Source organism: Anopheles coustani, chromosome 3, assembly GCF_943734705.1.
Source record: "Anopheles coustani chromosome 3, idAnoCousDA_361_x.2, whole genome shotgun sequence".
NCBI lineage: Eukaryota > Metazoa > Arthropoda > Insecta > Diptera > Culicidae > Anopheles > Anopheles coustani.
Window position 1 is genome coordinate 30,185,959 of NC_071288.1, and position 27,461 is coordinate 30,213,419.

The 27,461-nt window shown below is 46.6% G+C and overlaps 4 protein-coding genes across 4 annotated transcripts in view; 1 reads left to right on the forward strand and 3 right to left on the reverse strand.

Moving 5' to 3' along the window:
- Positions 1 to 40: 40 nt before the first annotated feature.
- On the reverse strand, positions 41 to 13,390 carry LOC131261170 (sodium leak channel NALCN). Its single transcript, XM_058263118.1, has 11 exons — positions 13,289 to 13,390; positions 10,005 to 10,190; positions 8,436 to 9,905; positions 7,461 to 8,359; positions 6,344 to 7,394; positions 6,076 to 6,270; positions 5,749 to 5,966; positions 2,589 to 2,812; positions 2,233 to 2,506; positions 1,507 to 1,669; positions 41 to 1,445 (listed from the first exon to the last, which is right to left on the reverse strand). Exons 1-11 carry the CDS (start codon positions 13,388 to 13,390, stop codon positions 585 to 587), a joined length of 5,643 nt encoding a protein of 1,880 aa, XP_058119101.1. The 3' UTR covers positions 41 to 584.
- A 1,853-nt stretch (positions 13,391 to 15,243) lies between these two features.
- LOC131272386 (zinc finger protein 732-like) lies at positions 15,244 to 17,135 on the reverse strand. The gene is made up of 3 exons (XM_058274104.1): positions 16,895 to 17,135; positions 16,713 to 16,831; positions 15,244 to 16,630 (listed from the first exon to the last, which is right to left on the reverse strand). Exons 1-3 carry the CDS (start codon positions 17,015 to 17,017, stop codon positions 15,391 to 15,393), a joined length of 1,482 nt encoding a protein of 493 aa, XP_058130087.1. The 5' UTR covers positions 17,018 to 17,135; the 3' UTR covers positions 15,244 to 15,390.
- A 756-nt stretch (positions 17,136 to 17,891) lies between these two features.
- On the forward strand, positions 17,892 to 21,532 carry LOC131272385 (histone-arginine methyltransferase CARMER). The gene is made up of 2 exons (XM_058274103.1): positions 17,892 to 18,615; positions 18,734 to 21,532. Exons 1-2 carry the CDS (start codon positions 18,096 to 18,098, stop codon positions 20,140 to 20,142), a joined length of 1,929 nt encoding a protein of 642 aa, XP_058130086.1. The 5' UTR covers positions 17,892 to 18,095; the 3' UTR covers positions 20,143 to 21,532.
- A 3,529-nt stretch (positions 21,533 to 25,061) lies between these two features.
- The window catches only part of LOC131259123 (TBC1 domain family member 4), a 28,565-nt gene continuing 26,165 nt past the window's right edge, over positions 25,062 to 27,461 (reverse strand). Inside the window, exon 10 of the mRNA XM_058260552.1 lies at positions 25,062 to 27,378. Within this exon, the coding sequence (XP_058116535.1) occupies positions 25,993 to 27,378 (1,386 nt within the window). The 3' untranslated portion in view covers positions 25,062 to 25,992. The remainder of the gene's footprint in view (positions 27,379 to 27,461) is intronic.

Sequence of the window (27,461 nt, forward strand, 5' to 3'; positions counted from 1 at the left end):
CTATTCTTCTAAACATTTTAATCACTATTTATTTGGCCGCTCTACGTGGTCTATGGTTTGAAATTTAAATAACATCATCCTTTCAGCCTAAACCAAACATGTACGTAAAACGGGAAAAAACAGTCGTTTGTGTTTGCTTTCAACAACGTAAAGGGAAGCGTTTGTGTTAAGTGTGCACACATCAATGGTTAACTCTGTTTTTACCTAGCAATGGCAACACTTTTGGCGGCGGTTGACTCCGTGCACGTGCATCCCTAAGCATCCCCAACTAACCTTACACGGTTCGGTTAACAATATTCCTCTGCCACATCATCGTACGGTAACGTTCATGCTCTTTGCAGTATAACAAACACGACATAACTACGCCTACTCTGTTAACATTAACAACACATTTAATAAAACGGCGCCCGGGCCGCAAATTTAAAATTTACCATATAAAACTAACTGTAATCTAGTTCTCACTGACTACAGCCCTCACTGGGTTACGGGCGGGGGTAGTTGAGGATGGAAAAAAGTTCCTAATACTGACTAGAAGGTCGACTAAACCTACATATCCATTGTTGATCTGAAATCCCCTAGGCGCTTTAATTGTCCTCCTCTTCGCTGTGAGTGCAAAGAACCTGTTCCTGCCACCAGTCGTGCACTTCGTAGATCATGTTCGTATGCGAATGGCCAAACTTGCTACTGTTGGGCTGCTGCTGCTGGTGCTGCTGCTGTGACTGCTGGTGCTGCTGAGCATGGGGCGAATGGTCACCGCCGTGTCCATGGGAGGAGAAGCTGTGGTGATAGTGTAGGTGCAGACTGTGCGCACCGAGCTCCCCCAGGTGGGACCCTTTGCCCGTGTTCAGGGATGGCGGTACCCGTTGTTGCTTCTTCTTGCTCATGTAGCGATCCTTTTCGTTCTTGGCCTGCGGATCGGATAGGGTGGGTGCAAGAAACTTGCGGCCACTGCTCGAGCCCGTCGAGTCGGATCGGTTCAGCACCGTCGCTACCGTTTTCTTGCGGTTTTTGGCATTATTTTCCAAATCCTTCACGCTCTGGTCGGTGGCCGCCGGATCGGTCGCTTCCAAACCGGACCCATCCTTACCGACCGCAGTAGTGCCCTGTTCGTCCGATGGTTTCGACATTTGATTAGAACTGGTGACCGTTTGCTGTTGATTGGATTGTGCGGTCGGTTGCATGGGGGACACTCCTTGAGTGGGAAGAGGTTGCGTTTGGGTAGCAGACTGTTGTTGTACCGGTAGCTGCTGCTGCTGCTGCTGCTGTTGTTGTTGCTGTTGCTGCTGTTGTGGTTGTGGCAACTGTTGGCCAGCAGGTGCCGTTGATGGCTGCTGCTGCTGTTGTTGCTGCTGCTGCTGTTGCTGCTGCTGTTGCTGCTGTTGTTGTTGCTGCTGCTTTTGATCATTCGTCGCCCGCAGTCCGGCAATCAGTGAATTTTGCTGTTTCTACACAAAGAAAGATAAATTACATTAGAGAAGATTTTCCATAGAATCTAAGAAAACTCACCGCCACGTTATTGGCTCGAATTTTCTTCAAGCATCCCTCCAGCCAGGTGCGTATCGTTTGCTTTGCCACCTCCTCCTCGATGATGTACTCGAACTCTTCGCGTGCCAAAAGCTCCTCCAGCTGCAGGGCTTTGCGAATGTCCACCGAGCGATAGGACAGCATGCTGAATGTGAAAAAGGTCAAGGAAGTCATACAAAACCAAATAGTTCAAGAGTTAAGCAAGTTAGAAGAAAGTTAATTTGATTAAGAGGAGTTTCATTATCCAAATAAAATTGTATGTCTCAAGAGATAATCTTTGTAAAGATTTTCGTAGCCCTTTCCATTTTGACCAAAAAGGGCATAAGCAGTCGCGAGTTGCATTATTCCTTGATGATAGATGTTTTTAGATAAAGCAAAATTCTATTGAACGGAAGGTTCCACGGAGAAGGGAGTTTAAAACAAATTATGCAAATCGTTAAAACATAATACATTAGTTAGTTGAATCGAAATATATTTGCGTATGCAACTCGAATGAGAATACCACGCTAGGCGATCTTACTTCAATTGGCTTGCATTGCTCATGACTTTATTGTGATTTAAGACCTATGCTAAAAAATTAATTCAAATAAATCAGTTTGGAATGGTTAAAAAAATTAAATATGAATTAATTCAACCGGAAAAATAACTTAACTACAGATGACTGTATTGACCCATTGGGGCCGTAAGAAGAGAGATCCTCTCACTCACTTGATCACGTCGTGAAACGTAACGTCCTCGCCGTTGTGCAGCTTGTCCAGCTCGTAGCACATGTACTTGAACAACAGCCGGTCCTTCTGGGGATCACACTCTAGCCGACCCTTCAGAAGCCGCAGTATAAACTTCACCCGTCGCACCGGAATCACACCCCGCTGGTGTATGTCCACAACGTTCCAGGTGTTCTGGAAGTTGCGTATATCGGCATACGAGAGCAGGGCATCCTCTTCGTTCGAGTAGAACAGCGAAAAGTTCTCCATGATAATAGCTGCAAGGACAAGCGCAATCGATCGGTCAAATATGTCTGTTCCAGAAATACGATACGATACTCGGTTCTCCCGACACTTTACCGACAAGCAGGTTCAGCACGATGTACGTGATGATGACGTAGAAGGTGCAGAAGTAGATCAGGCTAGCGGTAAAGTTGCCACAGTCCGTCTCCCAGTAGTTGGCGGCCGGCGTGCAGTACGGTGGCTGCACCATGCAGTCGTGCATGATCTTGTTCCAGTCCTCACCGGTGACGATGCGAAACAGCATCGCTACGCCGGTCACGGGCGAACCGAAGTTGGCCCGGCTGTGTGCGGGGCGTACGAACGCGGTTTTTTCATTCGGATGGGTGGGTCGGGATTTAAATGGGGCGAGGGTGGGTTTCAAGAGATGGTTTGTTTTCGCATTAGCACGTTCACGTAAGTTGCAGAGCAGTAACGTTCATCAACCACAAGCAGGATCGAACCAAGAAGTTCAACACAAAACATTAGCCAAAAATGTAATGAACAGTTATAATTGTAAATTTTTAAAATTTCGAAAGCAATTTATCGATACATGATGGTACATAACAGGAGAAAAAAGAAATGAACGGAGAAGAAATTGGATATTGGTAGGTGGATAGAGAGAAAGAGAAAGAGAAAGAGAGAAGAAGAAGAAGAAGAAAATGAGAAAAGTTATTAAAGGGAAAAACGAAATCAATTGGAGAAAACATTGTTGAAGGACAATACCATATTTATTAAACATTTTCCAGGTTTTAAATGGTGCTACTGAAATGAACGATCAGTAAAAAGTGAAAAGTAGCACATGAACGAACAATGAATGACGTGGTTAATTTTTTTGGACATAAAGAACAAAATGATAGCTTCTAACTATGTCAAACTCAAACTGGTTCTACCCCAAGGGAGCGTTTCTACGAGAGGTGATAGCAAAACGGTAAGCGCAAGAAGATGTGCGTGAAGAAAGGATACAGTTGCGTGGATCATGTTGCAGTCCTTAACCAAGGCAATAACGATATTATGTGATCGTGTGTTTTGGGGATGGGCTTGGAGATGTTCATATGGAAGGGCGTCGGTTGAACAGCTCAACAGCGCCACAAATTGATCGTGTCTTAATTTACGTCGTTTTTATGTTTCTTAAAACTTCTCTAGAGCAATACTTTATAAACATAACGAGTAGAATAAAATTGTGTTGATGATTGTTTTCTTAGCGAAGCTGGAATTCCGACAATCTATACGGCATGCGGTAGTGAATTGAGTCAGGCGAACAAACGTACTTTTTTACTAAACAAAAATCACACGAAACGAAACAATCGCTCGTTTCCAGCGAGTTACGAAATAGAAACCCAGAACAATAATTACAACATCAAAGATAATGGTGGAATTGAATTGGCAACCTAGAAATAATGAGAGCTCAAACATAGACAAGACTCGTCAGACCATATTGGAACGTTTCAAATGCTTTAAAACAGGAATCGAAGGGAAAAGAATAATTTAAAGTTTTTATCATGGCTCCAACATTGAGGGTAAGGTTTTGTGCACCGAAGACATTGGCGAGAGATTTCTGTTGCATTATGGTTTAACATTTAGCAAACGCTGGACTGCAATTCACACGGCCCGAGCAGAAAGTATAAGGAAGTAAAAAAACAAAACGGAAGTCCAACATGAAGATCGTAGGGCAAACAAGTCAAACAGCACACAGAACGAAGTTGGAAGGTTTCGGTTGTGTGTGGATGACGATTGGAGTAACAGAACACAACCATTCGACGAACTGAACACAACTGTCTGCACGCAAGCACCAACGAGATAGCATTAAACGAGATCGAGAGTAAATGAAAACAGTTTACAGGCGATGGTAGGCGGTTACGGAGAAGAATATCGTGAGGCACTTACAGCGGTTCGCACGTTACCTGAACGAGTAGGATCGGTTCGAGTATCGATCGTGAGCCCGGTTTGCGAGACGCAACCGGGGTACAAGCTTTTACTCTACTTGTGAGATCGGCTCGCATATCGTTGCGGGGAACGATAGCAAACAGAGGGTAGAATAGAGATTTAATATTGGACAATGGTTTGTGCTCGTTAAGACAAGGCTTGCAAGCCACCGTGACTCCAGAATACGGTAGAGCTCATTCAATTACCGAAAGCAACGAATCGTTATTAGTAAATGTTTAAAATAACAAACGGAAGAAACATATGGCTTCGGTGAAATGGCTGATGGAAAATGGGACAGTTTTAAACCAAAGCAAAACGATAGCTCAAACGATGGGTATCGAGTGGCGACACTACACGTGCGGACACCGTGTAAGTTAGCCGGCTGCCTCGGCGTACCGTCGCCGTCAAGAAGGGAATTGCGGCAAACGCTGAACGAACGCAAGCGCCAGGACGGGAGCCAGACGACAGCTTCCGGAGGTAGTTGTGAAGTGCGCCAGCTAACTTCTGCCACCAAACTGCCACGAGCGAGCAATCGGTGGGAACGGCGGAAGGCACGTCGAGGCCAGCAATTGGGCAAGGTGGGGCAAACATTCCGCATCGTATTATGGTCGGAGCTTCAGCGTACCGTCCTACCGTTCCGACCGAACCGAAGGAGGGAAAAGGGGATTCGTTCAGCGTTTGTCGTGGCCGCGGGCGTGCTGTCGTGCGGTTCGGTTCCGGTGGCGCACCCGGACCCGGATGGCGGCCAATACGCTACGGGTACCGTGCGACAGACTAACTTTTCGGTGGACCGAAGCTGTAGGATGAGGTGGTTGGGTGGGTTCGGTGGGAGTTCCTAATGAGTTTTGCGAGCTTTACGGAATTTAGATTCACTTCTTGTTTGAGTTGTGGGAACAAGAAAGGGTTTTTTGGGAATACCGAAGGGAGTACGGATGGAACGAATTGGCCCGTTGATAGAAATGGAGTCTGTTATTCATCCACAACATTTCATTCAACACATGGCAACATTGTTGGATCATAGTTTAAATTGAAAAATTCAGATCGCATCGGTGCAAACTTTCCTACTAAACACATAAAACACCCGCTAAATCAACGACTTTATCTTAATTTTTCAACTAAAAGTATGACTCAATAATGCCGAGAGGATTCCATTTTTGCAGGTGTACCACTTTTTTAATTTAATCGATCCAAGTGATCCAAGACTGGGACAACATGATCATTCGCTTTTGGAACCGGTTGCGAAGGGTTGGCGGGATGTGGAGCTCTTGAACGGGAAGTGGGAGGATGGGGACCTGTGGGACAAGGGCATACTTACCGACCGATGCCTTCCCCGTACTTGACCGTGCCGAACAGAATCGTGCCGGCGAGGGCGTAGAAGAACACGAGCAGGAACATACCGAAGATGATGAAGAACGACTTACACACCGACACACCGACGGTAAGCATTAACATTTTCAAGGTCGTATGCTTGCCAGTTATTGTGAAAAATCGCAATATGACAACCATAAAACCAATGAAATATGATAAATCGCTCTGATTTGATTGATTGATTCGAGGGAGAAAGGAAGTCGGAGCGAAAGAGTAAGAGATCGTGAGAAAGGAAAAGGATCGTATCGATAAACGGGAAAACGGGCAAACTTACTCGCAGTGTAGTCTGCAGGAAGATCCACACGACGCCGGCCACGGTGACCAGTAGATCGTAACGGTTTCGGCGCGACTGCCAGTAGCCCCGCGGCGTGAACGCAATGTTCTTCATGACCACCTCGATGACAAAGACGAACGTTAAGATCGTACTGACGATCACCAGCCGTTCGGTGTGCACCTCATCTTTCGTCCACTGGAAGTATCAAGAGGTAATAAATGGAAGCGATCGTCAAGTGCCGAGCAGATATCGAATGGAATCAACTCACCGTGATCGACAGAAGCATACTGTTGACGAGCACTACCACGGCAATGCACCGCTTGAAAGCGATATGCTGTGTGATGTCATACACAAAGGCTCTAAATTTGCGCCCGTCCGGTCTCGGCGGGAGATGAAGCGGTTGGGCGATCTTCAGTCGCTTCTTCAAATCGCACCAACGGCGCTGATCGACCGTCAACAGGGCGGTACCCTTGTTCTCCGAGTAGTTCGCGATCACCACACCAACAAACAGCGTCAAGCCGATCATGCAACCAAGGAAGATGTACACGTGGATGTAGATCGCGTGCACGGGCCCAAGGGCCTTGATGAGCACATCCCGAACATCGATCCAACCCTTATACGAGAGAACCTCAAACAGCGCCAGCATGGCATCACCGATGTTGTCGAAGTTGAACCGGCGTGGGTTGGCCCAAACGCGTGGGACCAGCATCGATGGGTACGACTCGTTACGACCCGGTGTAAGCTTCATCTTCGTAACGAACACACGCCGCATAAAGACACCGACACAGTCCTCACGCTTCTGGATCGTTGGGTCATTGCAGCGTGCCAACCTTCCACCGTACAGCTGCACACCGTAGCTAGCGAAGACGAACATCAACAGGATGAGTAGGGTCGATACGAGCAGGATCTCCTTAAAACCCCGGCACAGCTCGTACACCACTTTGCGCATGTGCGGCACGAGCGTAAAGATTCGCAGCGGACGTAGGCAGCGTAGGATCATCAGGAGCTGGGCGGAGGAGTTGCTCGGTACCTGGCGCGGCATCCAGATGAGGAAGCTTGTCGACACGACGTAGATAAACACGTCCAGCACCGAGGCGACGTCCTTGATGTAGGCCTTCGGGGTGAAAAACAACCCATCGGCGAGGATTTTTAGCGCCAGCTCGAGACTCATGAACACGACGAACGCGTACTCGGCCACCTGCAGCGGGACGTGTTCCATCACGCGGTACTGGGGCGATTCAAACATCATCGAAATGCAGGACAGTGTCGTCACGCAGATCATTACCCAGTCGAGGTACGTTACCAAACCGAGGAAGTTGCTAAAAACGGAAAAGAACGGTATCGGATGTAGAGGATTTAGGGAGTTGACGTCCGAGCAAACTCACTGTAAGCTTTTGTATTGAACCTTCCGCTCCTTGCCGGTCAGAGGATCCTTCAGCCGGGCATCGTACCGTCCGTGCACGATCCGTTGGCAGATCTTGCGGAAGCGACTCTCCCGCGGGACGGCGAACAGTGGCGTATCGAAGAACGGGTGGTTCTCCCGCAGATCCTCCTCGCGCTGATTACGGCGCATCTCTGCCTGCTGCCGTTTAGCCTGCAGGATCTTGATATCTAGATCGTGCGGGCGCGCCCGGGACGACGTAACGCGGCTGGCCGCTCCAATGTCTCCGTTCTCCATCAGATGTTCGTACGTTTGCTTCAGCTTAATGGAACCGCTCCGTACCGAGCGCCGGATCGACCGGGACCCGAACTTCTTCTGATCGACACGCCACGGTTTGGTCTGGGTGATCGTACCTTGCGGTTTCAGACCCGCCTTAGTGCCGGCGACGGGCAGAAGCGACGAATCGCCCAGCATTAGTCGCTGATTGTTCGAATCGTTGATGATGTGCGTGATGGCCAGCTTCCGCAGGTCGCTACCGACCATGCACACTTTCGCCGTCTTGTTCATCACGTTAATCGGGCGGTGTTTTTTGTACGCGATCCGCGAGTCCCAGCATTCCGGCATCGGGCGCTGGTAGCCCTCCAGGTCCTCGGGTTCCATCTCCAGCACGAACTGCTTCATGAACGATTCGCGCACCTTCGGCAGCGTAAAGTCGTTCGGGATCTTGTGCAGGATGGCCATCTGCGGTGAGTCGGGAAACTTTTCGAAGATCCGCAACCGGAACGGCAGCGTTTCCTTGATTTCGGCGCTCTGCTCGCGGAACTTCAGCTGCTTCAGCTTCTTGATGTCCTCGTCCAGCTCCAAGTTGTCGAGAATGACGGCCACGAACAAACTCAGCACAATCTGCGGGGAGAGAGCATTAAGTTCGATGGTCGTTCTCACCGGAACATCGCATGACGACCGTAAAGTCTTTACCTACCAGTGTGACAAACAGATGGTACAGTATGAAGTAGACCGCCACGAGCGGTGTCAGCGTCTTGCTCGTCCGTATCATCGTCTCGTCCATCACCTCGACCCAGGCCTCCTGCGTGAGGATCTGAAACATGGACATGAACGCGTCCGGGAAGCTCTCGAACTTGGTGTAGTCGCACAGGAAGCAGAACAGCTGCATCGAGATGCTCGAGCTGATGATCAGCAGGCACATGGTGAAGATGATCAGCGAGCCGAGCTTCTTGCCCGGCCCGAAGATCTTGTACACGAAGCCCTCGAGCATCGGTGAAGCTTTGATGAGCCGCACGACGCGCAACACCTGGAAGTAGGTAAATCCGCTCAGGTACAGTGCCGGGATGACGTGCAGCGTTGTGCCGATCGCGAGCAGCAGCTCGAACTTGTGGATCGAGTGCTTGAAGTAGCTGCGCCACCCGAGACAGTAGATCTTGAACAGCGTCTCGAGATCGAGGAAGAACGTGAACGCAATCTCGATGTAGTAGTACTTCTCGTAGAACACATGCCGTTGGCGGCCATCGTGCTTGAAGTGCATCGTCGCCGTTACGATCCCGTTCGCCAACACGACCGTCATCACCAGCATGCGGAAGTAGGGCGAACGAAGGATGGTGTGGCACGTTTCCGGTGCGATACCACCATGCTTGTTATCGTCGATCGTCACCAACTTCCAGCCACTATCGTCTCCGGTGATTATCTGCGACGCGGTGCTATTCTGGATGTGTCCCCGGACGCCCCACATCTGCTGGAACTGTACGCGTATCTCATTGAACGTCTCCGTAATGACGGCGATGAAAACGTTCTTCACCAGCCACGCCAGGAAGAAGATCATCGTGCTGAAGTAGAACGCGGCCCGCCAGGCTGGCAACGAGTCGATCGCCCGGTACATGATAAACACCCAGCCTTCCTGCGACGCCGCCTGGTACACGGTGAAGATGCTCGTCGCGATATCCTCGAACCCGGTGAAACCCATCGCGTTCTTGGTGAGGAAGTCCATCTTCATGCACTTCATGCCGGTCGGGCACTGGTAGCCGGAGCTCGGATCGAGCGAGCAGAACGTGTCCGGGATGGCGAGCGAGTTGATCGTGAGGCTCTCCTTGTCGGTCGTGTTCAGCACGCAGTGGTTCTTCAGCTCGCCGAAAAACTGCACCCCGAGCAGCCCGTACAGTGACATGAAGAAGAGGAAGAACAGCGTCACGTTGTAGATCTGCTGGCTCGAGCGCTTGAAGATCTGGTTGATGCGGCTCTTCGGCATCGAGAACTTGAGGAAGACGCGCAGGAAGCGTATCATGATGAGTGGCCGCGGGGCGCGCACCGTGCTGAGGTAGGAAAATTTTGGCACAATACCGAGCATCTCGAACACCTGCAGGCTCACCGACAGCCACAGGAAGACGACCATCGACGCGTCAAACTGGCACCAGTGGTCCTTGAAGTATGGCGCTTCCCCCTATTCGCACGGAAGCGTTCGGAAAAAGAAGAGACAAACAAAAATCATTACAACCAACCGAACGCCAACCAAACCAACGGGGTCCGAACGGTACATTACCCTCAGTGCTCCGCGGATGTGTATTTTGGCAATCATTTCCGAGGTGAAGAGCAACGTGGCCACCGAATCGCAGCAGAACGTGCAGTACTGCAGGAACGGGTGGCGCTCGAACGTTTTCGGCGTGTTCAGCGAGACGGACGTCAACGATATCAAGGCACACAGTCGCATCAGCCGTCGAACCCATAGCTTTTTTTTCCCGGGTGGCCAAAGGGAAGACGGTAAACGGTGTTAGTCGGGACCGCGAGTGGATGTGGGCAGTGTTGCCAAATGACAGAGCAACGGTAGGTTATCGATTTCGCAAGGATTTATGGTGACTTCATGCTCATGCAAATAGCGAATATGTAGAGATTGAGCGCGGCATGGATGTGTACGCATGGATTTGCCTTGCGGCTTTAGGATGTGGATGGATATGTTTCTTTATGACATTCGTACATGCCTTGGGTTTACATGGAATATAAACATGAAACAAAGCAATTTACGAGGGAAGTTTTTACTTAAAAAATGGTAAAATATAGCAAAATTGAAAATTTTACACAGGCAATAAAAACCACTACATGCAAAAATTTAGCAACGCTGAAGGAAGTACTTATTTTCAAAATAATTTAATAGTATAAATTCGGTAAAAAAAAAACTTAGTGCTAACTTAAAATAAGAAATATTTTTACATGTTGAATATTTTGGAAGGATATTTCATTAGCTGAAGACCATCATTATTTCATTCTGAACTATTTTACAGAATACTAATAATATGCACAGGACGTGTTAATAGAGTTGAGACAAGTTTTGGACAAATGAACAAACAGTTTTCCTGCAACTGATATTTATTACACAGGATGAAAATATTTTCAGCTGACAGAAACACCGAAATAGATTCAGAAACATAATAGGAAGAATATTTTCCGTATTATTCCCGTACCACGTGTACTTTCGAAACTGTAATCGTAGAAGTAGATGGTTACACACGCAAAAATACGTTTTTTTTCCCCAAAATTCCATTTGGGCATGGCCTGAAGTACCATGCGCCTCCATTCAGGTCAGCTAAGAGTTGGAAGTATAGTTGAAAAAGTGATGACGACATGACGTGACCAAACTTCTTTAAATTCTACTGTATACAATTAAGAAGAAAAATCTGTACAAACGAAAGCTGCTTATAAGTTACAATTAACATGACGTTTGAGATTTATTGTTCGTCCCAACCTACAATTAAGGGTCATGACAAACCTTTCCTTCTGTGTGTATTTGGAATTGGTGCGAAACCATTAACGATTTCTTAAACCAAGCTTTCTTATACAGAATGCTTACAAACGCAAATTAGCCAGCAGAGTCACGTAACAAGGGTTGGTATAGAGTAATTTTGCTAGCAGTCGCTTTTCATTAGCAAACCTCATGTAAATTATTTATTATTTAGATTTCTATGAAATTTGGGCGCCCCCAACACTAGTTACATTAAGAATAAAATAGTTTTGCAGCTGTACAAACGTTTGACATTCATTCGACTGGTTTAAAATATAGCGTCAGCAGGTCAGAAATACCCTCCTTAGAGAGTGGCAAAGTAACGGTCGCCGATTTAGTGCCAAAGCAAAAACTTGGCAGAGGAACACACAAAAAAACTGTTGTAAAAATTTAAATTTTTGAAATTTGCATAAAACACGCTTTCTATAGACTAACTGTACAAGTAGTTGTAGAAAATCAGTCTTTTAAACTCCTCTGTGTAATATTCATTCATTAAAAAAAATTAAAGTTAGAAGAATTCGTGACAATACAACAGAGCAGTAAAGTACAACAAACATGCAACTCAATTTAGTCATAATTTGAATGATAGATAGGCACATGGAATTCTGTGATGGCATTTTAGTCTTTTGCATGAAACACCATGCGCCTCCATCACTACACCATGCGCCTCCATCATCAAACCATGCGCATCAATCATTGAACTATCGTTTTATAAATAGTATGGACGCCTTATTTCTTCATAGCGCCAGCGTACAACCTTCTCTGAAAAAGGTCAACGTTACGTTCATTTCACTCGTTTATCAATCTTAACGGTTCGGAATGACGGAACGGTTATCGTGCCGTAATGCTAGTACCCGGAAAATTCCAGTTGAATAAATTTCACCGAACCGAGCAACCAGCGGGCAGCAGAGCGAAAGAGGGTGGGCAAAGTGAGAGCGTGAGCGCGATAAACACTACACTGGCCACAATCCCCCCAGCACCACGGTAATGGTCTATCTGGCGTGCAGGTGCCATTCCAGACTTTTTTCTCTTCTCCCTCCGGCAACACCCCGAAATGGTTCGGTGACAAACGGACGGAAACAAAATGCTTACCAACGTGCGAAAGGAAAGGGCAGAGAATTCGGAATGCGGGCATGTGAGAATGCGGCAAGCGATTGCAAAGGTGCGGCCGGATCGAACTGATTAATCGATTCCGCGGTGAACACGGGACGAAGGTTCCGGAAGCGGATAGTAATGCCGGGCCAGTTGGAAAGGGGGGAGGAGAAAGCGAGAGAAGTATCAGGCGACAAGAAAATATCGCGAGCCCGAAGGCAATAATGTGCCGTTTTTATTAGGAAAAGAAACGAAAACTAAAGTGAATCATGGAAGAAAACAAAAGAAAAACGGCCGTTAAACCGTCGAAGCTATAGAGAAATTCTAACAAACTAAATCCAAGAAAGTGGAAAAAATTGGAATAAAACAAAGGCAGTAAAAAAGAAAAACACATTCCCGATAGGTGTGAATACCATCAACAAATACCTTCACAACTACGCATGGTCAGCATTGGTCTACGGTTGGGTTTATTATGGGATTTATATTTGACTTTTAGTTTAAGTTATTGTTTTATACACGGATGGTTGGGCAGATCATGATAATGATGAAGGATGGCTGATGTCTCTAACGGCGAGTCGTTCGGGAGTACTATTGGACACGGGAGGGACGCGCCATAATGTTCCACAGTGATGCAAAAAAAAAACAACAAGAAAAACAACAGTAACGACAAACCAGACGTGAACGATAAATGATTATTGCAATCAACAACGACACACGGAGACGGATGCAACGTAACGGTTTACTACTGCAACACCAAGATGAAGTTTATCGGTTTCCTATCCCCCAAATTGGGGAAACGCGGTGGAGTACCACGATCTTCTATTACGATCAAAGGAAGGCAGGAAGTGGGCGTAGAACCCGTTTGAGCCTGTGTGGAAAAACTGTGCTCCAGACCCAAACGTGTTCCGAAGGGTTACTCCTGCCCCCAAAAGCAAAGTCTCGGACGCTGCGTACGGTACCTTGTTGACCCACTCAATGTCTGCACTCTCGTTGAGGGACTCCTCCGGCCCGTAGTCCGCCAGGACCGGTTCACCCTTGATGCTCTGCTTCCGGCCCAGCATGTTGCTGCTTTTCTTTTTCTTCTGCGACGCGGACGCACTTACGCCCGTCACCGTCGTCGTGGCCGTGGTGGACGTTATATTTGCGGTCGTTCTCGTTTCGCAAGTACCCGTTCACCCGTCGTGTATGAATAAAACGCTACGCGTCCAAGATGGCGATGACAGTTTGAGAGAAATATGGCAAAAGAGGAAAAACAAAAAAAAAAACAAAGCACCCAGCCTCCGCGATAACGACGAGGGCTCTTTCTAACCGCACCCAGCACAAATCTGCTGAACGTTTGTGCAGCACTCACTCGTTAGTACTAAAAGAAAACTTGAATCTTCACACTGTTTGCCATCTTCAACAGGAAGGGAAAATGGTTCCCTTGGCAGGGTGGAGCAATTTCCATCCATTTTCAGTGCCCCATACGCACATACACACACACAAACACAAACCTCCTGGCTCATCTCGCCACTGGACCATTATCGATCGCTTGTGAACTGAGATTTTTCAGCCCATCATCATCACTACGGCTGCCATCTTGGAAGCACATCCGACTGCTCTCATCACGCCTTCATCTTTCGCAACGGGAAATGCTCGGGATGCCATCTGGTATCACACCTATGCCATCATCATCGCATCGGATCGTGATGAATAATTTTAATCAAACACTGCACACCAAACGAATATGGGAAGACATTTTAAGTTGGGTGGAGATGCTAACACTGTAACAGCAATAGAAATAACAAGAACAAGTACAACAAGGAAGGACGAGCGCCAACTCCGACCGAGCACGCACTCCGGGTGACGGCAGATTCTGCACTGACCATATCCCGCATCTCGACAGTCCCTGGCAAAAGGCCTCCAGTTGATTTCCACTGAGCGTTGAGAGAGCGAAACAGTTGATGAGCACAAATGCGTGCAAAAATGGCGAACCGTTAATCGCCAGAGGGGGTTGGCTTGTTTTCAGCTTCCCGACCACTCGGCCGTTGTGGAACACCCGGTTGTGCGCCTGTGCGGCGTGTTGTTTACGAAAACTCCGGTTTCCAGACCCATCCGGTTGCTTCCCTATGGAGAGGGTTGGTTTCCAATACTGCGGTTATTTATAGCACACGCTGCTTGGATTACTTTTTAAGCAATTGATTCTAGAGCTTAATTGGAATGAAAATTGAAAAATATTCTATTTAGGATGTTCCTACCTTAAATGTTTGCAAGCATCCGGTGCGTAATGCGTAAAGCTACCTGTTGCACGCTAGGACCATAGGAGCGTTGCTGAGGGTATGCGCAGCCTCACATTCCAGACAAGCTCCCAGCAAGCAACAGGTTTGTTTACGGACAGCAGCCACTCGATCGGCCCCTGGGGTGGTTTACAATCGGCTGACACACTTTCCTTCGGATCCGGTACACTGTTGAATGAAAGGTGTTTACTAACAACAGCTGTTCCATTAGTATATAACGGTCTATTGTAGTGATGCTGTACACTTCCAGCGTTGTTATGGCTGGTTTCTATGGTTTCCCGTGGAGAGTGCCTTAGGTGCTGGAAAATCTTATAAAAGCGTGTAGGTAGAGAGTATTGAACAACTGCATGGACAATTTCTCATGAGAAATGTTAACTATACATTTTGAACAAACTATTTCTATTATTCCAACAAACTAACAATTATTATTATTTTTTCATTATTTTTTTTTATCAATTATAGCCAATTCAACATTTTCTACCAATACAGATTTTCGACTCGCATTTATAAAGAAATAAGCAATAGAACATGAAAGAAACTTACCACTGTAATTGAAAGTATCCAAAGCAATAACGTTAAGAGAAATGCTAAGATTTGACTTTTGCTATGGAAAGAACTTCACTTGGTCGATGTTTGAAGAGAACTCAAGGTTATTCAAAGATTTATTCCAAACACATATTTACAGCACGATTAAATACGACAGCATGTGGTTTTAAGAAATCAAATTCATCATATTTTTTAAATTCATAGTAAAATTATGTACATCTTTAACATTATTTTCTTATTTAACTATCCAATGCAAAATCCATGTTTTTCTTACGCGCATATATATTTGAACTCAGTGGTTTCAGTTGATGAACTCGCCGGTGCTTCGAAAACGTACTGTGATCACGGAAGGGCTTTTGACACACCTCGCACACGTACGGTTTTTCGCCCGTATGCCGTCTTCGGTGTGCCAGCATCACCGTACGCTGCCGGAAGTATTTGTGGCAGATGTCACACTCATGTGGTTTTATATCGTCGTGTATCTTCATGTGCCGCCGCATGCTGGTGTACTGGGCGAACGATCGATCGCAAACCGAACAGAAGAAACTCTGCTGCCTGGTGTGCATGTTTTCGTGACCCACCAACGCCGCGGACGCGTTGTATGCTTTCGGGCAAAATCGACATTGAAATGATTTCCGATTTTTCGATTTCGTTTTCACATCGGTTCCTGAATCCGGGATGGAATCTTGCGGAGAGACTTTCAATTTCCTCTGATGGCAAAGGTTGTCGTGTTTTAATAGTTGTGACTCTCGGGTGAAAGTTTTCGAGCACATTTGGCTGGTAGTTATGGCTTCTCCTGAAGGTTTTGCCTCAGTGTAATGTTGAGGTTTAGATACCTGTTCCTCGCATGACTTTGCGGCACGTATCGATTTGCATGATACAATATGCTCTCCCAGCTGTTCGCTATGCTCGTAGATTTTGCCACATTTCTCGCAGTAATACTGAACTAGCAAATCGGCTGTGGTATTATTTGTTGACTCTACCTCGATTTCAGATTCATGTTGTTGCACATTGTTGAAAGTACCTGTATCTATATAATGTGGTTCTGAGCTTTCCGAACATAGTTCAATATCTTTACTGACATTTTCCTCGTCCCTCGTCACTGGGTGTACACTATAAGAACTCTCCGTTCTACATTCCTCTGAATCACTTTGTTCGTATTCGATAATTTCGTACCGTTCAGGCGCGGCTTCTTTAGGTTTGTTTGATACCAATTCTATTTCATAGTCCAAGAGTTGCATGTTTTTCTCGTCAATTTTGTCGAAACGTCCCAGCACATACACAACAGATTCATCATCGGAATCCTGCGATATTTCTTCGCACTTTACTTTCGATTTGATATCGGATGGATTTCTATTTGATGTTACTTCGAAGTCTTCCTGTGTTGTGCTTTCTACCGTAGGTAGTGATTGGCTGTTGCTTGCCGTAGGGACGGGCAGCTTATTTTCCAGAGAATCATTCGTTTCCGGAATGTCCGTACTACGATCAAATAGGTGAGGACATGAAAAATAAATCGAATGTTAGTCTGGAATTTTGAATATAAGAAACAATCATGTCTTACTTAATCATTTGCCGATACTTGTAGTTCCCCTCAAGAAACTGTTTACGAATAGTTCGAGCAGTACACAAATTTGATACGCATTGTTTGCAAATAGTCGAAAGCATATCGGTTTGTTGAACCTGAGATGGAACAGTAGAACATCAGAGCAGCGTTTTATCGACTAGGATTTTGGTTACGTTTACCTTAATTTGGAATAACTCCTGCAAGGCGTCTCGTAAAACGAAATCATTGTACGTATCGAAAAGAGACCGTAGCTCACTGAACAACTTTGGCTCAAGACATGTTCGACAGCACAGCTGCAACATTTTTGCTGGATCGGTATGCTCTTACGATGTTGAATTGCCAGAAAATTTTCATTACTACGATGAACCTCTCATTACACTATTCGTTTTTTCTTCGCAAAGTATTTCATAAAGTGTACACCGCTTGCTGCATTAAAACATAAACAGTAAACAAACAAAATTTGTTGACAGCGTTATGACGCCATGACAGCTGTCGAAGATGCTGCTTCGTTCTAGTGGTGGGTATATCGTACAATATCAAAGAAGAGTGATAGGGGTCTGCGACAGCCGTGCGGTAGCGCCGGTTAGAAAATCTGCCCATGAGCGCCGGGCTCACCACCTCGACGGTGTGGGCTCGAATCTCAACCGAGACCGGACCCTCCCCTGTACGAGGAGACTGACTATCTACGTACACATAGCGTCAAAAGGCCACGGAGCAGGCATGACCAACAAGGTCGTTAAGCCAAGAAAAAGGAAGTGATAGGATTCGAAATCCGGTAAAAGTGAATATCAGGTCCTGGTTCGAATCATTGTCACTTTGTAGGCTGAATGTAATGCTACAACACCTTCGATAATCGACGTTCTACTGTATTTCTTTGTTAAAAATTGGTTCATGAACTTTTCTCGAACCTAAGTTACAAATTGCGCAAAAAACTTAATCTATGTCAAATCCATTCCTTTCAGCGTTTGAGTCGAGTAAACTTAAATCAATCACATTGTCTCTATATCGACTCGTTACGTGACTAATACGGCTCACCTCGATCGCATCCAATCTGATCCGAACCGGCAAATGGGATTCGAATCATTAGAATCCATCTGGGGATCGAATCTTCAAATCTTTCGGACCCCGATTCTGCCAACACTAGTCAGAAGCAACTCGTCTGTCTGCAAAGCGACACGTAAAACTGCGTCCGAGCGGAAAACAATTATTTTGTGGTATTAAGCTTAAGAAAACAATGTAGGGAAAGTGGTCAAACGAAACGAACCTATCTTTGTAACGAACGTGTTCAAGTGACGCGAAACCCGCTCGATCCATCGCTTTGCCAACGCCGAAAGCAGTGCAGACACCCCGCGCGACACAAAAGGAAAAGCAGTGTAAAATATGAGCGAACAATTAGCACGGTTGCAGGGATGCAGCGTCCTCGCGATGGACGACAGCGACAAGCTGGTGCCCAAGTACGACCACAAAGTGACCATCGTGTGCGGGTACGACCCGCAGGGGATGACGCTGCGGATAGTGAAGGAAGGCGGTGGTGGCGGCGGGCAACGGCAGCTCGAGGAGTTCCTAGTGAATGGGTCGGACACGACGCACCTCAACCGGGGCAGCACGGCGCATCTGCTCATTATCGGCGGCGAGCTGGTGCTGATCCGTTTCGCTTCCAAAGCTGACTGCGGCCAGTTCCGGGCGCTGCTGCAGAAAATTTCCGGCAAAGTGAACTCAGTATTCAACCTGCGCACGGAGGACTCGTCCGCGTCACAGTATTTCCAGTTCTACGGCTATCTCTCGCAGCAACAGAACATGATGCAGGACTTTGTGCGAACCAGTACGTACCAGCGGGCCATCTACAACAACGCGCCGGACTTTCAGAACAAAGTAGTCCTCGACGTTGGTGCCGGGTCTGGTAGGTTTATTTGTTTTCCCTCCTCCTTTTAATCTGGGCAAGACTTGTATTTACAATCGCTCATGTTTTTGTTTTTGTTACTTTTTCTTTGTTCTTCGCGTGATAATTTTATCTGCAGGCATTTTGTCGTTCTTCGCCGTCCAAGCCGGCGCTGCCAAGGTGTACGCCGTAGAGGCCAGTAATATGGCTCAATACGCCCAGCAGCTGGTCAGCTCGAACCATCTGTCGGACAAGATCATCGTGATTGCGGGTAAGATCGAAGAGATTGAGCTGCCGGAGCGGGTGGATGTGATCATCTCCGAGCCGATGGGCTACATGCTGTACAACGAACGGATGCTCGAGACGTACCTGCATGGCAAAAAGTGGCTCAAGCAACCGGAAGGCAAGATGTATCCGTCCCGCGGGGACCTGCACGTTGCCCCGTTCACCGACGAGGCGCTCTACATGGAGCAATACAATAAGGCCAACTTTTGGATGCAGACGGAGTTTCACGGCGTGAATCTGGTGGCGCTGCGTGACGCCGCCATGAAGGAATACTTCCGCCAGCCGATCGTCGACACGTTCGATATACGCATCTGCATGGCAAAGTCGGTGCGGCACACGACAAACTTTCTCACCGCGGATGAGAAGGACCTGCACCGCATCCAGATCGACGTCGAGTTTCACATCCTCGAGACGGGCACCTGCCACGGGTTGGCGTTTTGGTTTGATGTCGAGTTCGGTGGCTCCTGCGCCCAGATTTGGCTCTCGACGGCCCCGACCGAGCCGCTGACGCACTGGTATCAGGTGCGCTGTCTACTGCAGACGCCCATCTTCGTCAAACAGGGTCAGGTACTGTCGGGAAAGGTGGTGCTCGCGGCCAACCAGCGCCAGAGTTACGACGTCGAGATCGACCTGAAGCTCGAGGGCACGATGATAAGTTCCTCCAACACGCTCGACCTTAAGAATCCGTACTTCCGCTACACGGGCGCTCCGGTGCCAGCACCGCCCGGTTCGAACACGACCTCACCGAGCGAAGCGTACTGGAGCCAGCTCGACGCCCAGGGGGCTCGAAATGCGGTCAACCTCGTCAACGGAATCACGGTGAATGGGCTCGGCGAGGTCGACATGTCGTCGACGATCATCAACACGAACCTGATGGCGATCGGAGGTGGTGGAGGTAGCGGTAATCAACCCAACATTCATCCCGGTCTGATTTCCAGCACGGGCCGTCTCCAGTCGTCCTCGAACGTTCAGCAGAACCAACACCATCACCAGCAGCAGCAGCATCAGCAGCATCATCAGCAGCAACAACAGCAGCAGCACCAACATCAGCAGCAACAGCAGCAGTCCACCACGGCCCAGCAGCTCGCCATGACACCTCCGATCGGGTGCGCGGCCACCTCCACGCAAAACGTGGCCCAGCATCAGCTGATCGGTGGCGCCATCTCTCCGTCTCTCTTTACCTCGCCGGCCCAGTCGATCCTCAACAGCCACCTGCAAAACCACCATCACGGTCAGCCGATCCATGGCAATCAGTTCTACTAGGTAGGGCGCGTACCTCAACTGTCCGTTGAGCATTGGTCAATCACCCTTCAGCAATGGCAGCAGCAGCAGCAGCAGCAGTGGCAGTATCCCGTTTTCTCCGTTCGTTTGCGTTCTTTTCAGTTCTTCAATTTACTCCGATTCGATTTTTGTTTTCTTCCAACTTGTGTTGAACCGTCCAACAGACACCAACGGTTATGCCACCAGTTTAGGACACTCCACGACAAGCAGGCTACGGTTAGCGAGAAGAAAAGTTTAAGCAGCTTTAATATTTTTCCGGAACTACTAAATATGTTTCACTATACGTAGCTAAGCAAACAATTAATTGGGGGCCCTATTAATATTGTCCCTTTTTCTTTAATGATTGAGATTAGCACGGTACGCTAGGCTTAATGGTTTATCGATCTACTTATTTGTGAAAAAACGATGTAAATTCTAGTAGGCGTGTTTGTACAATTGAACAATCTTTGGTTCACTTTACATAGTGGAGCCATGCTGTGTTTTTAATATTTTCTGTTTCGTTTCGTTCATTTCGACGTTCTTGATTCCGTCACCTATTCGTACTGTCAACGATGCTTTAATTCACGTTTATGCGCCCTCCTAGCGTCCTGTAGGCTATTTTACATTTTGTGTAGTTATCGTATGCTTACTCTAAAAAGTTCTAATAAGCAAGGATAAGCAATGAAAACCAATAACCAGTGGCATTTATTCGTATGTCTTGTATGTTTCTATGTTTCTTCTTCTACCTCATCTTGTTCCATTTTTTTTCTGGCATAAGATGACTTTTAGGCTTTCATCTACGTGGATAGCCAGCTCCTCTCGTACACCTAGGGGCTTTAAATCGACCTTTGGCTTGGTTCAAAGCTACCGGCGTTAATTTTTTTTGTTCAGTTAGTAGATATCATTCCGGTATAAGGTTAATAGCACATAGAGGACAAGAAAAGTGAATCAGTTTGTACTGCAATTGGTTTTTCGGGCCTGACTCCGGACCCATACAATTGGCTATTGATGAATGCTCCGCAAAATGGCACCCCAAGGAAGGAAAATATTGGTTTGCGTTTTTCCGTTTTCTTTCTGCTGATCAGTTTGAGCAGTCAGATGCATTTTTACACACACACACACATACATACATTCTATCGACATCCGGCACCACGATAAAGAGGCATTAGTTTATTTTTTAAGCATCATATTATAATTATTATTATTTTAGCTCGCGAGTTAGGTCACGTTGTAGAGAGGGAGAGAGTGAACGGAAAACAACGAAGATAGTAGTAAAAGAAAAAAAAAACACCCCGACACGAGACGAACATCTGCTTACAGTGTGCGACAAAAAATAAACCAAATTTTACATTTCGAGCAAAAAATAGAGATTACTATAATTTAAACCTCACACCTTGCCCGCCCCAAAACCGTGCTTTTCTGTGTTTTATTTTTTTTATTCTAGTTTGCTTTATCTTCTCCTCAGATTTTTTTTTAATTTCTTCGATTACGTTTTACATTTATCCCCAATTTATCCTTGGGGCCGATATTCTCTGCAGCTGTTCACCCTACCCTGTTACCCTAATACATTATTGTGGAATTTAATGAGAATCTTTTCACCACCCACCTCATTCACAGGAGTACATCCGTGCCCAGGGTAGGAGTGAGATTTTTGTCTAGCGACAAAAGACAACCACGACGCATCCTGGACATCGTTCAAGCGTGGAAAGCAATTAACCAGCAGAAAAGCCGCGACTTTTCGAAGTGAGTGAGTGGTATCGACCCATCCCTTCCCCGCCGGAAAGTGGTGTAGAAGTCGTCGACAATGCCATGCAGAAGAGGGCAAAAGGATCAAATCAGTTTTCAAAAACCGTGCTCACGTGGCACTGGTGAATATTCGTTTACGCTTGATTTATTTTAATTTTCTTATGCCTTTTCGCCTGCTCTTCTCATTCAACTCCTTACAAAAAGCCAAAGGATAATTTAAAAAATCGTTTGGTATAAGGACACGTCAGACGAACCGGGTTTCAAACCCGTGGCCAAGCCGAAACTTTTATGTTGTGAAAATTATTTTCCACCACCACCAAGATTTCTACCCTTGACAGATGGTGGGAGGGAGGGGGGGGGGTGAGGTGGGCCCCAGGTGGTGCAAGATTTCCTGCTGCAACAACTGCTGTGCTCGAATACGAAACGACTTGATCTTCCAGTAAGTAATTAAGGACGAAAGTTTGATGTCACCCCCCTCCCGGATGGGAGTGGACAATGTAAGTGACAATGTATGCATGTGTCTGTGTCTGTGCGTGTGTACGTACGTGTTTGTGGGCACATGTGGATGATGACTTGGTTGGGGGGCTGGTAGTGAAAAAGACTTACACCTAACATAAGCAATTTTACCTATATAACGAAAAGTAATCGAAACACAACAAAAAAAAACATAACAAGGGAAAGCTAAACTACTAAAGCTACTACTACTTCTACTTCTTCTGTACTGTTTAGGGTGTCGTTTGGCGGGCAAGGTCTTGGTGTGTAGCGGCAAAATACTCATAGTAAAGAGCTGTGCATAATGTGGCTCTAGGATGAAATCAAATAGGATACACCGAATTCGGTACGCGAATTAGGTTTGTTTTGCCATTTTCAATAATCAATCCGATGGTGCATTACACTGTGGTTTGCAGTCTAAATCGACGACGATAAAAAGATGGTTGGAGGGGACAGCATGAATATATTACCATTAAGTTCTCCACTCGTTTGTCCACGCTATCTGTGTGTGTGTTTTTTTATCACTTCCCCCTGCAACTTCCTCACACGCGGTGCAAGACGGTGGAAGGGACAGGCAAAAGCTTTTAGCTTAATTATCGCCTAGGCAGCCAGCAGCAGGATGGAGGTGACGAACGGGCGCGATTGGAAAGCAATAAATACGTATTGATAGCGCGATCCTAGCCCCTGACCCGCCGAGTGGGCCGCCGAGGACCGTTTTTCGATCAATTGGTGAGGAAAGGTGTAAGAGTGAGATCATTAAAAATTCAGCAACACACGATGGTGTACTGTAGCGAAACTTAGTGGATTAGTAAAACGGAGCGAAAATCAGGTATAGAAAATCCACCGAACTAAAAACCATGCACGCGGGAGGCGAAAAGAAAAGTATTAGAAAACGATAATAACCAGTTGGTGGTCAGTGGTTCTTTGGAGTTGTTTAGAAATGAGGAGGTACTTTTGACATTTTTCAGCATTTTTCTGTCCGGCAGGAATACAATTAAATTTGTTCCGTAGCTACACAGGGAGTGTAAAATACCTTCGGAAGACTATAAGACTCTCTCAAGTTAGAAACGAAAATATTAAACGCAACTTACTCAAAAGCAAACAAAAAACCAAAAAAAAAAAACGAAAAGTGTTACAATCAATAAACGAAAGGTAAGAAGGAAAAACAAGTAAAATGGAAGTGGAACATCACATTTGCTTAGCATTTAAATAAGGCATCCGAATTTTAGGGGAAATTTCGCCCTATGATTTCTCTTGATATTTCGGATCACAGTTTTATCGTTGTCAAACTCGGTTTTAGCTATATATCGGGTTTTTATTTCCAGTCACATGTTTCCATACCTTACTCGTCTAAATATTATTTTCAGCCGCGTGATGGTGTTATATAATTCATTCATTTATCCTTTTGTATTTTCTATACCTCAAGCGTGATGAAGAGTAGCTATTCTTTTGATTTCCCTGTTCCGGGAGGACTTGAAAATAACCGAAACATAAAATAATAGGGATTAAAACAAGACTACGGTCTCATGGGCCTACAACTTAAGGTAAAAAAAACTCAACAAACTCACGCTAGCTCACCACACCTCATCATATGATATCTTTTCGCGCAGTAGTGTTAAAAGAAAACAAACATTTACAACAAAGTTAAAAATTGAACCGAAATTGCGCTAAAAGGCCTCACCAAACAAGCTCGATCGTAACTCTATCGATATGGAAATATTTTATGTAAAAGAAAATTAATCAAGTTGAAAGAATTTGATTTACATCAACCGATCAATTGGTGGGTAAAATCAAAATAATTGAGAGATGGTCAGATAAATTGGAACACTTAGTTTTTTTTCCTATGATGCATTTCTACCAGTTTTCCGTTCGCTCAATTTGGAGGTATTGCGAGTGAATTTATGCACGGTTACTAACAAACTGGATTGGCAATAAGCACACAAGTAAGCGGCAGCCGCGAGCTGATTATAAATTTCCGGAATAGTTTACTGCCATTAATATACATATATGGTCGGCTTGACTTCCTCCCCCGACACATTACACATGCACTTTCTTTTACTCTCTCTCTCTTTCTCCCGAAAATGAAATTAAAACTAGCGCCATTGCATCCCGGTAATGATATAGTTTTTCCTTTTTGTTTGCTTTGTATATCCTACACACAATTTCTACCGGTTCTGGGAGTACTATTGATTCAGGCTGGCTCTAAGTACAGGGGTTTTAGGGGCATTCTGTACTGTGCCTTTTTTCCTCCCATTGTTCGTTACTATTGCATCGGGAAGGGAGGCAAGCTGCGGGTGTGTTCTACGGAAGGCAATTTAAAAACAGTACCCAAAAATATACACAACAAATCGGTTGCTGTTGTTTGTTCCATACAAAAACCCCCCCCCTGAACGCTACGCCACGTGGGTTGTTGATGTTTGTGTTGTGATTTTTGCGCCACATTTGACATTTACAATTTCGCCTACTACCATCAACCGTTTAAGTACTTCCTTTCCCATACCATGGGAAGAATTAAACAATGCTGAGTTGTTTTCTCTCGATAACTTTTGTTTTGCCAATTTTGATAGCTTAAACCTGATAAGGATTTTTGCATTGTAATAAAGGTGATAATAGTAGCTTTAGGAGCCCTAGCTGCACGTTCGACTAGTATCTAATTATCTACTCGCTCTACTCTACTTTCACACTCACGAATTGTACGAAGCAATTTACTGGCGTTGGGTTTGGTTGCTGAGATTTGTTTGACTTGGGTTTTTTTTTCTTTCTTGATTTTGTTGTTGCATGGCTTCAAGTCAGCCTGCTATTTTTTTGTTTTGTTACTTGTTTCATTTTGTTTGTGTTTTGCAAAAGCGATAAATATAGCATTAATATGATTCACATTAACATTTTAACCTTCGGACACATGCCACCACTATTGTCACGTGTCGCGCTCGATTGTAGAATAATTTAGCGGTTTTTAGCCTGTTTTGCAGACGAAGATATAGTACTTTTGGCTACCGGTAGGGCAGGCGTTTAAAACGAAGAAGGGAGAGGATAGTAAGTTGGATTGTCCGTTTGAGGGTGACCGTGCAGTACTCCAACCGGACGGTGACACACCGGACACGGATTGACTAAACACTTATCCACAACGATTTGATTTATTTGGAGGGATCCTTAGCGCTAACGTCCTTAGCTTCTACGTACTTTCTGGTTTTTGTTTTAGCGGTCTATGATCCATCCCGCGACAGAAGACATTCGATAGTCGACACCTAGAGTAAGTCATAGCGTTTACCAAAAAGATCTTTGGAAATGAGGGGTAGGTAAGAATAGGTTACATTTTACTTTGACGGATAATGAAGATTTCCAACTCCAGCCAGGGAGTTTGATTTGGTTTTGAAAGTTGTGTGTGCCACATGCCGATTTTGATTAGAGTATTGTAGTGCTGACCCGGTGTAGCCTGGACTTCTTGGAAGAACATAGATGTTGAACACATCTGTCGCGTCAACCTTGCAAGCTGACGTTTGCTGGCTTGTTTTTAAATAGATTAAGCTGTTCCTGAAGCATATAGAGAGGGCGAGAGTGGGCTTAAACCTAACCTAGCCGGGTAATGCCACATTCGGGCGGGCTCGTCCGTGTCCGTTAACTTCGATCCGTGGCCGTCTGAGGGCGCGGTTCGGCGATCGCCGGTTCGCTTACGATGGACGACACCGAACCGTGTCTCGATGGTGGACGCGGTTTCAGTGACTTCAGCTGCGTGGTACCGTTGTACTGGACCGACACGTCACCACAGCTGCTCAGCGGGTGACTGTCGAACGGGACGAGTGGTCTACTTTCCGCCACCATCGGTGTCGTGGACGGTGCGTGCAGCTGTGGACTGATCGGAGTGGCGATACCACTGTCGTCGCTGCTGTTGTTCACCAGTGCCTTCGTGCCGGTTGCCGAGCCGAGCGAGGACGACGATAGGCTGCCGGAACCGGTACCATGTTCCGGGCTGGTATTGCTACCACCGCACTCGTCCAGCTTGTGCAACCACAGGCTGGCGCGTTGCTGGCGGATCTGGGTGAACGAGTTCTGAAAGTAGGGCTGCTTCTTTTTGGTCGGCGTACCCGACGTACCGTCCGGCTCGTTGGCTTCCTCCAGTACGTTCAGGGCCAGCCCGAGGTTGCTGTTGAACGATATCGACTTACCGATCTTGCGATCGACAAAGATTGGCGATCGCTTCTTCTGCTGTGCCGCCTGCTGCTGCTGATGGTGCAGGTCCTGTACCTGCTGCAGAATGCGACACACTTCGCCCGGCAGCACGTAGTCGGACTTCGTGTCGACCGTCTGCTCGATGAAGCGCACCAGCGTGTGGACGGTGTTTTCCAGCGTTTGCACCTGCGTCTGGAGCGACTGGATCTGATCCTGCTGAGCGAGCCGTGTCTTCTCCAGCTGCATCAAGCTCGACTGGGTGTACTGGAGCTGCGTGTCGAGCTGATGGTGTGCCTCCTTCAGCCGGTTGTAGCTCTCCTGATGGTGACTCTGGGACGTCATCTCCTCCTGCAGCACGTTATATTCGACCTGGTATTCGATCAACTGGCGCGAGAAATCGGACTGGAACACATTCCGAAAAACCTGCTCCATCACCGCACCGTCGATCTTCGGGATGGCGTTCTTCAGGTAGTTCATGATGTCCTCGAAGTTGTCCCGCTGGAGTAGCGGCTCCCGGTGCACCTCGAGCAGCGCGATCGCACACCGGAAGATCACGTCAAACGACTCGAGGAACAGGAGGTCGAACACGCGCACGACGAACCCGAGCGGGAAGTGCGAGCTGAACACGGTCAGTATCCAGGGGGCGGCGTACAGCGTCGGCGAGATGTCGTGCTGATCGAACCAGTCGTACAGCTCGGGGATGTGATCTTTAAGGAGGCGCGACAGCTGGTACAGCTGCAGCTGGAACTGTTTCATGTCGGGCAGATACTTGGCACGCATCTGTCGGCGGAACATCAGATGCTTGAGAAGTTCGAATGCGTCCGCTTCTTCAAGCTACACCGGAAGAAAGAGGAAAAAGAGAGCGAGAGTGCATCAATGTAAGTATAATCGATCTACAAGTTTTTAAACACCGTTAC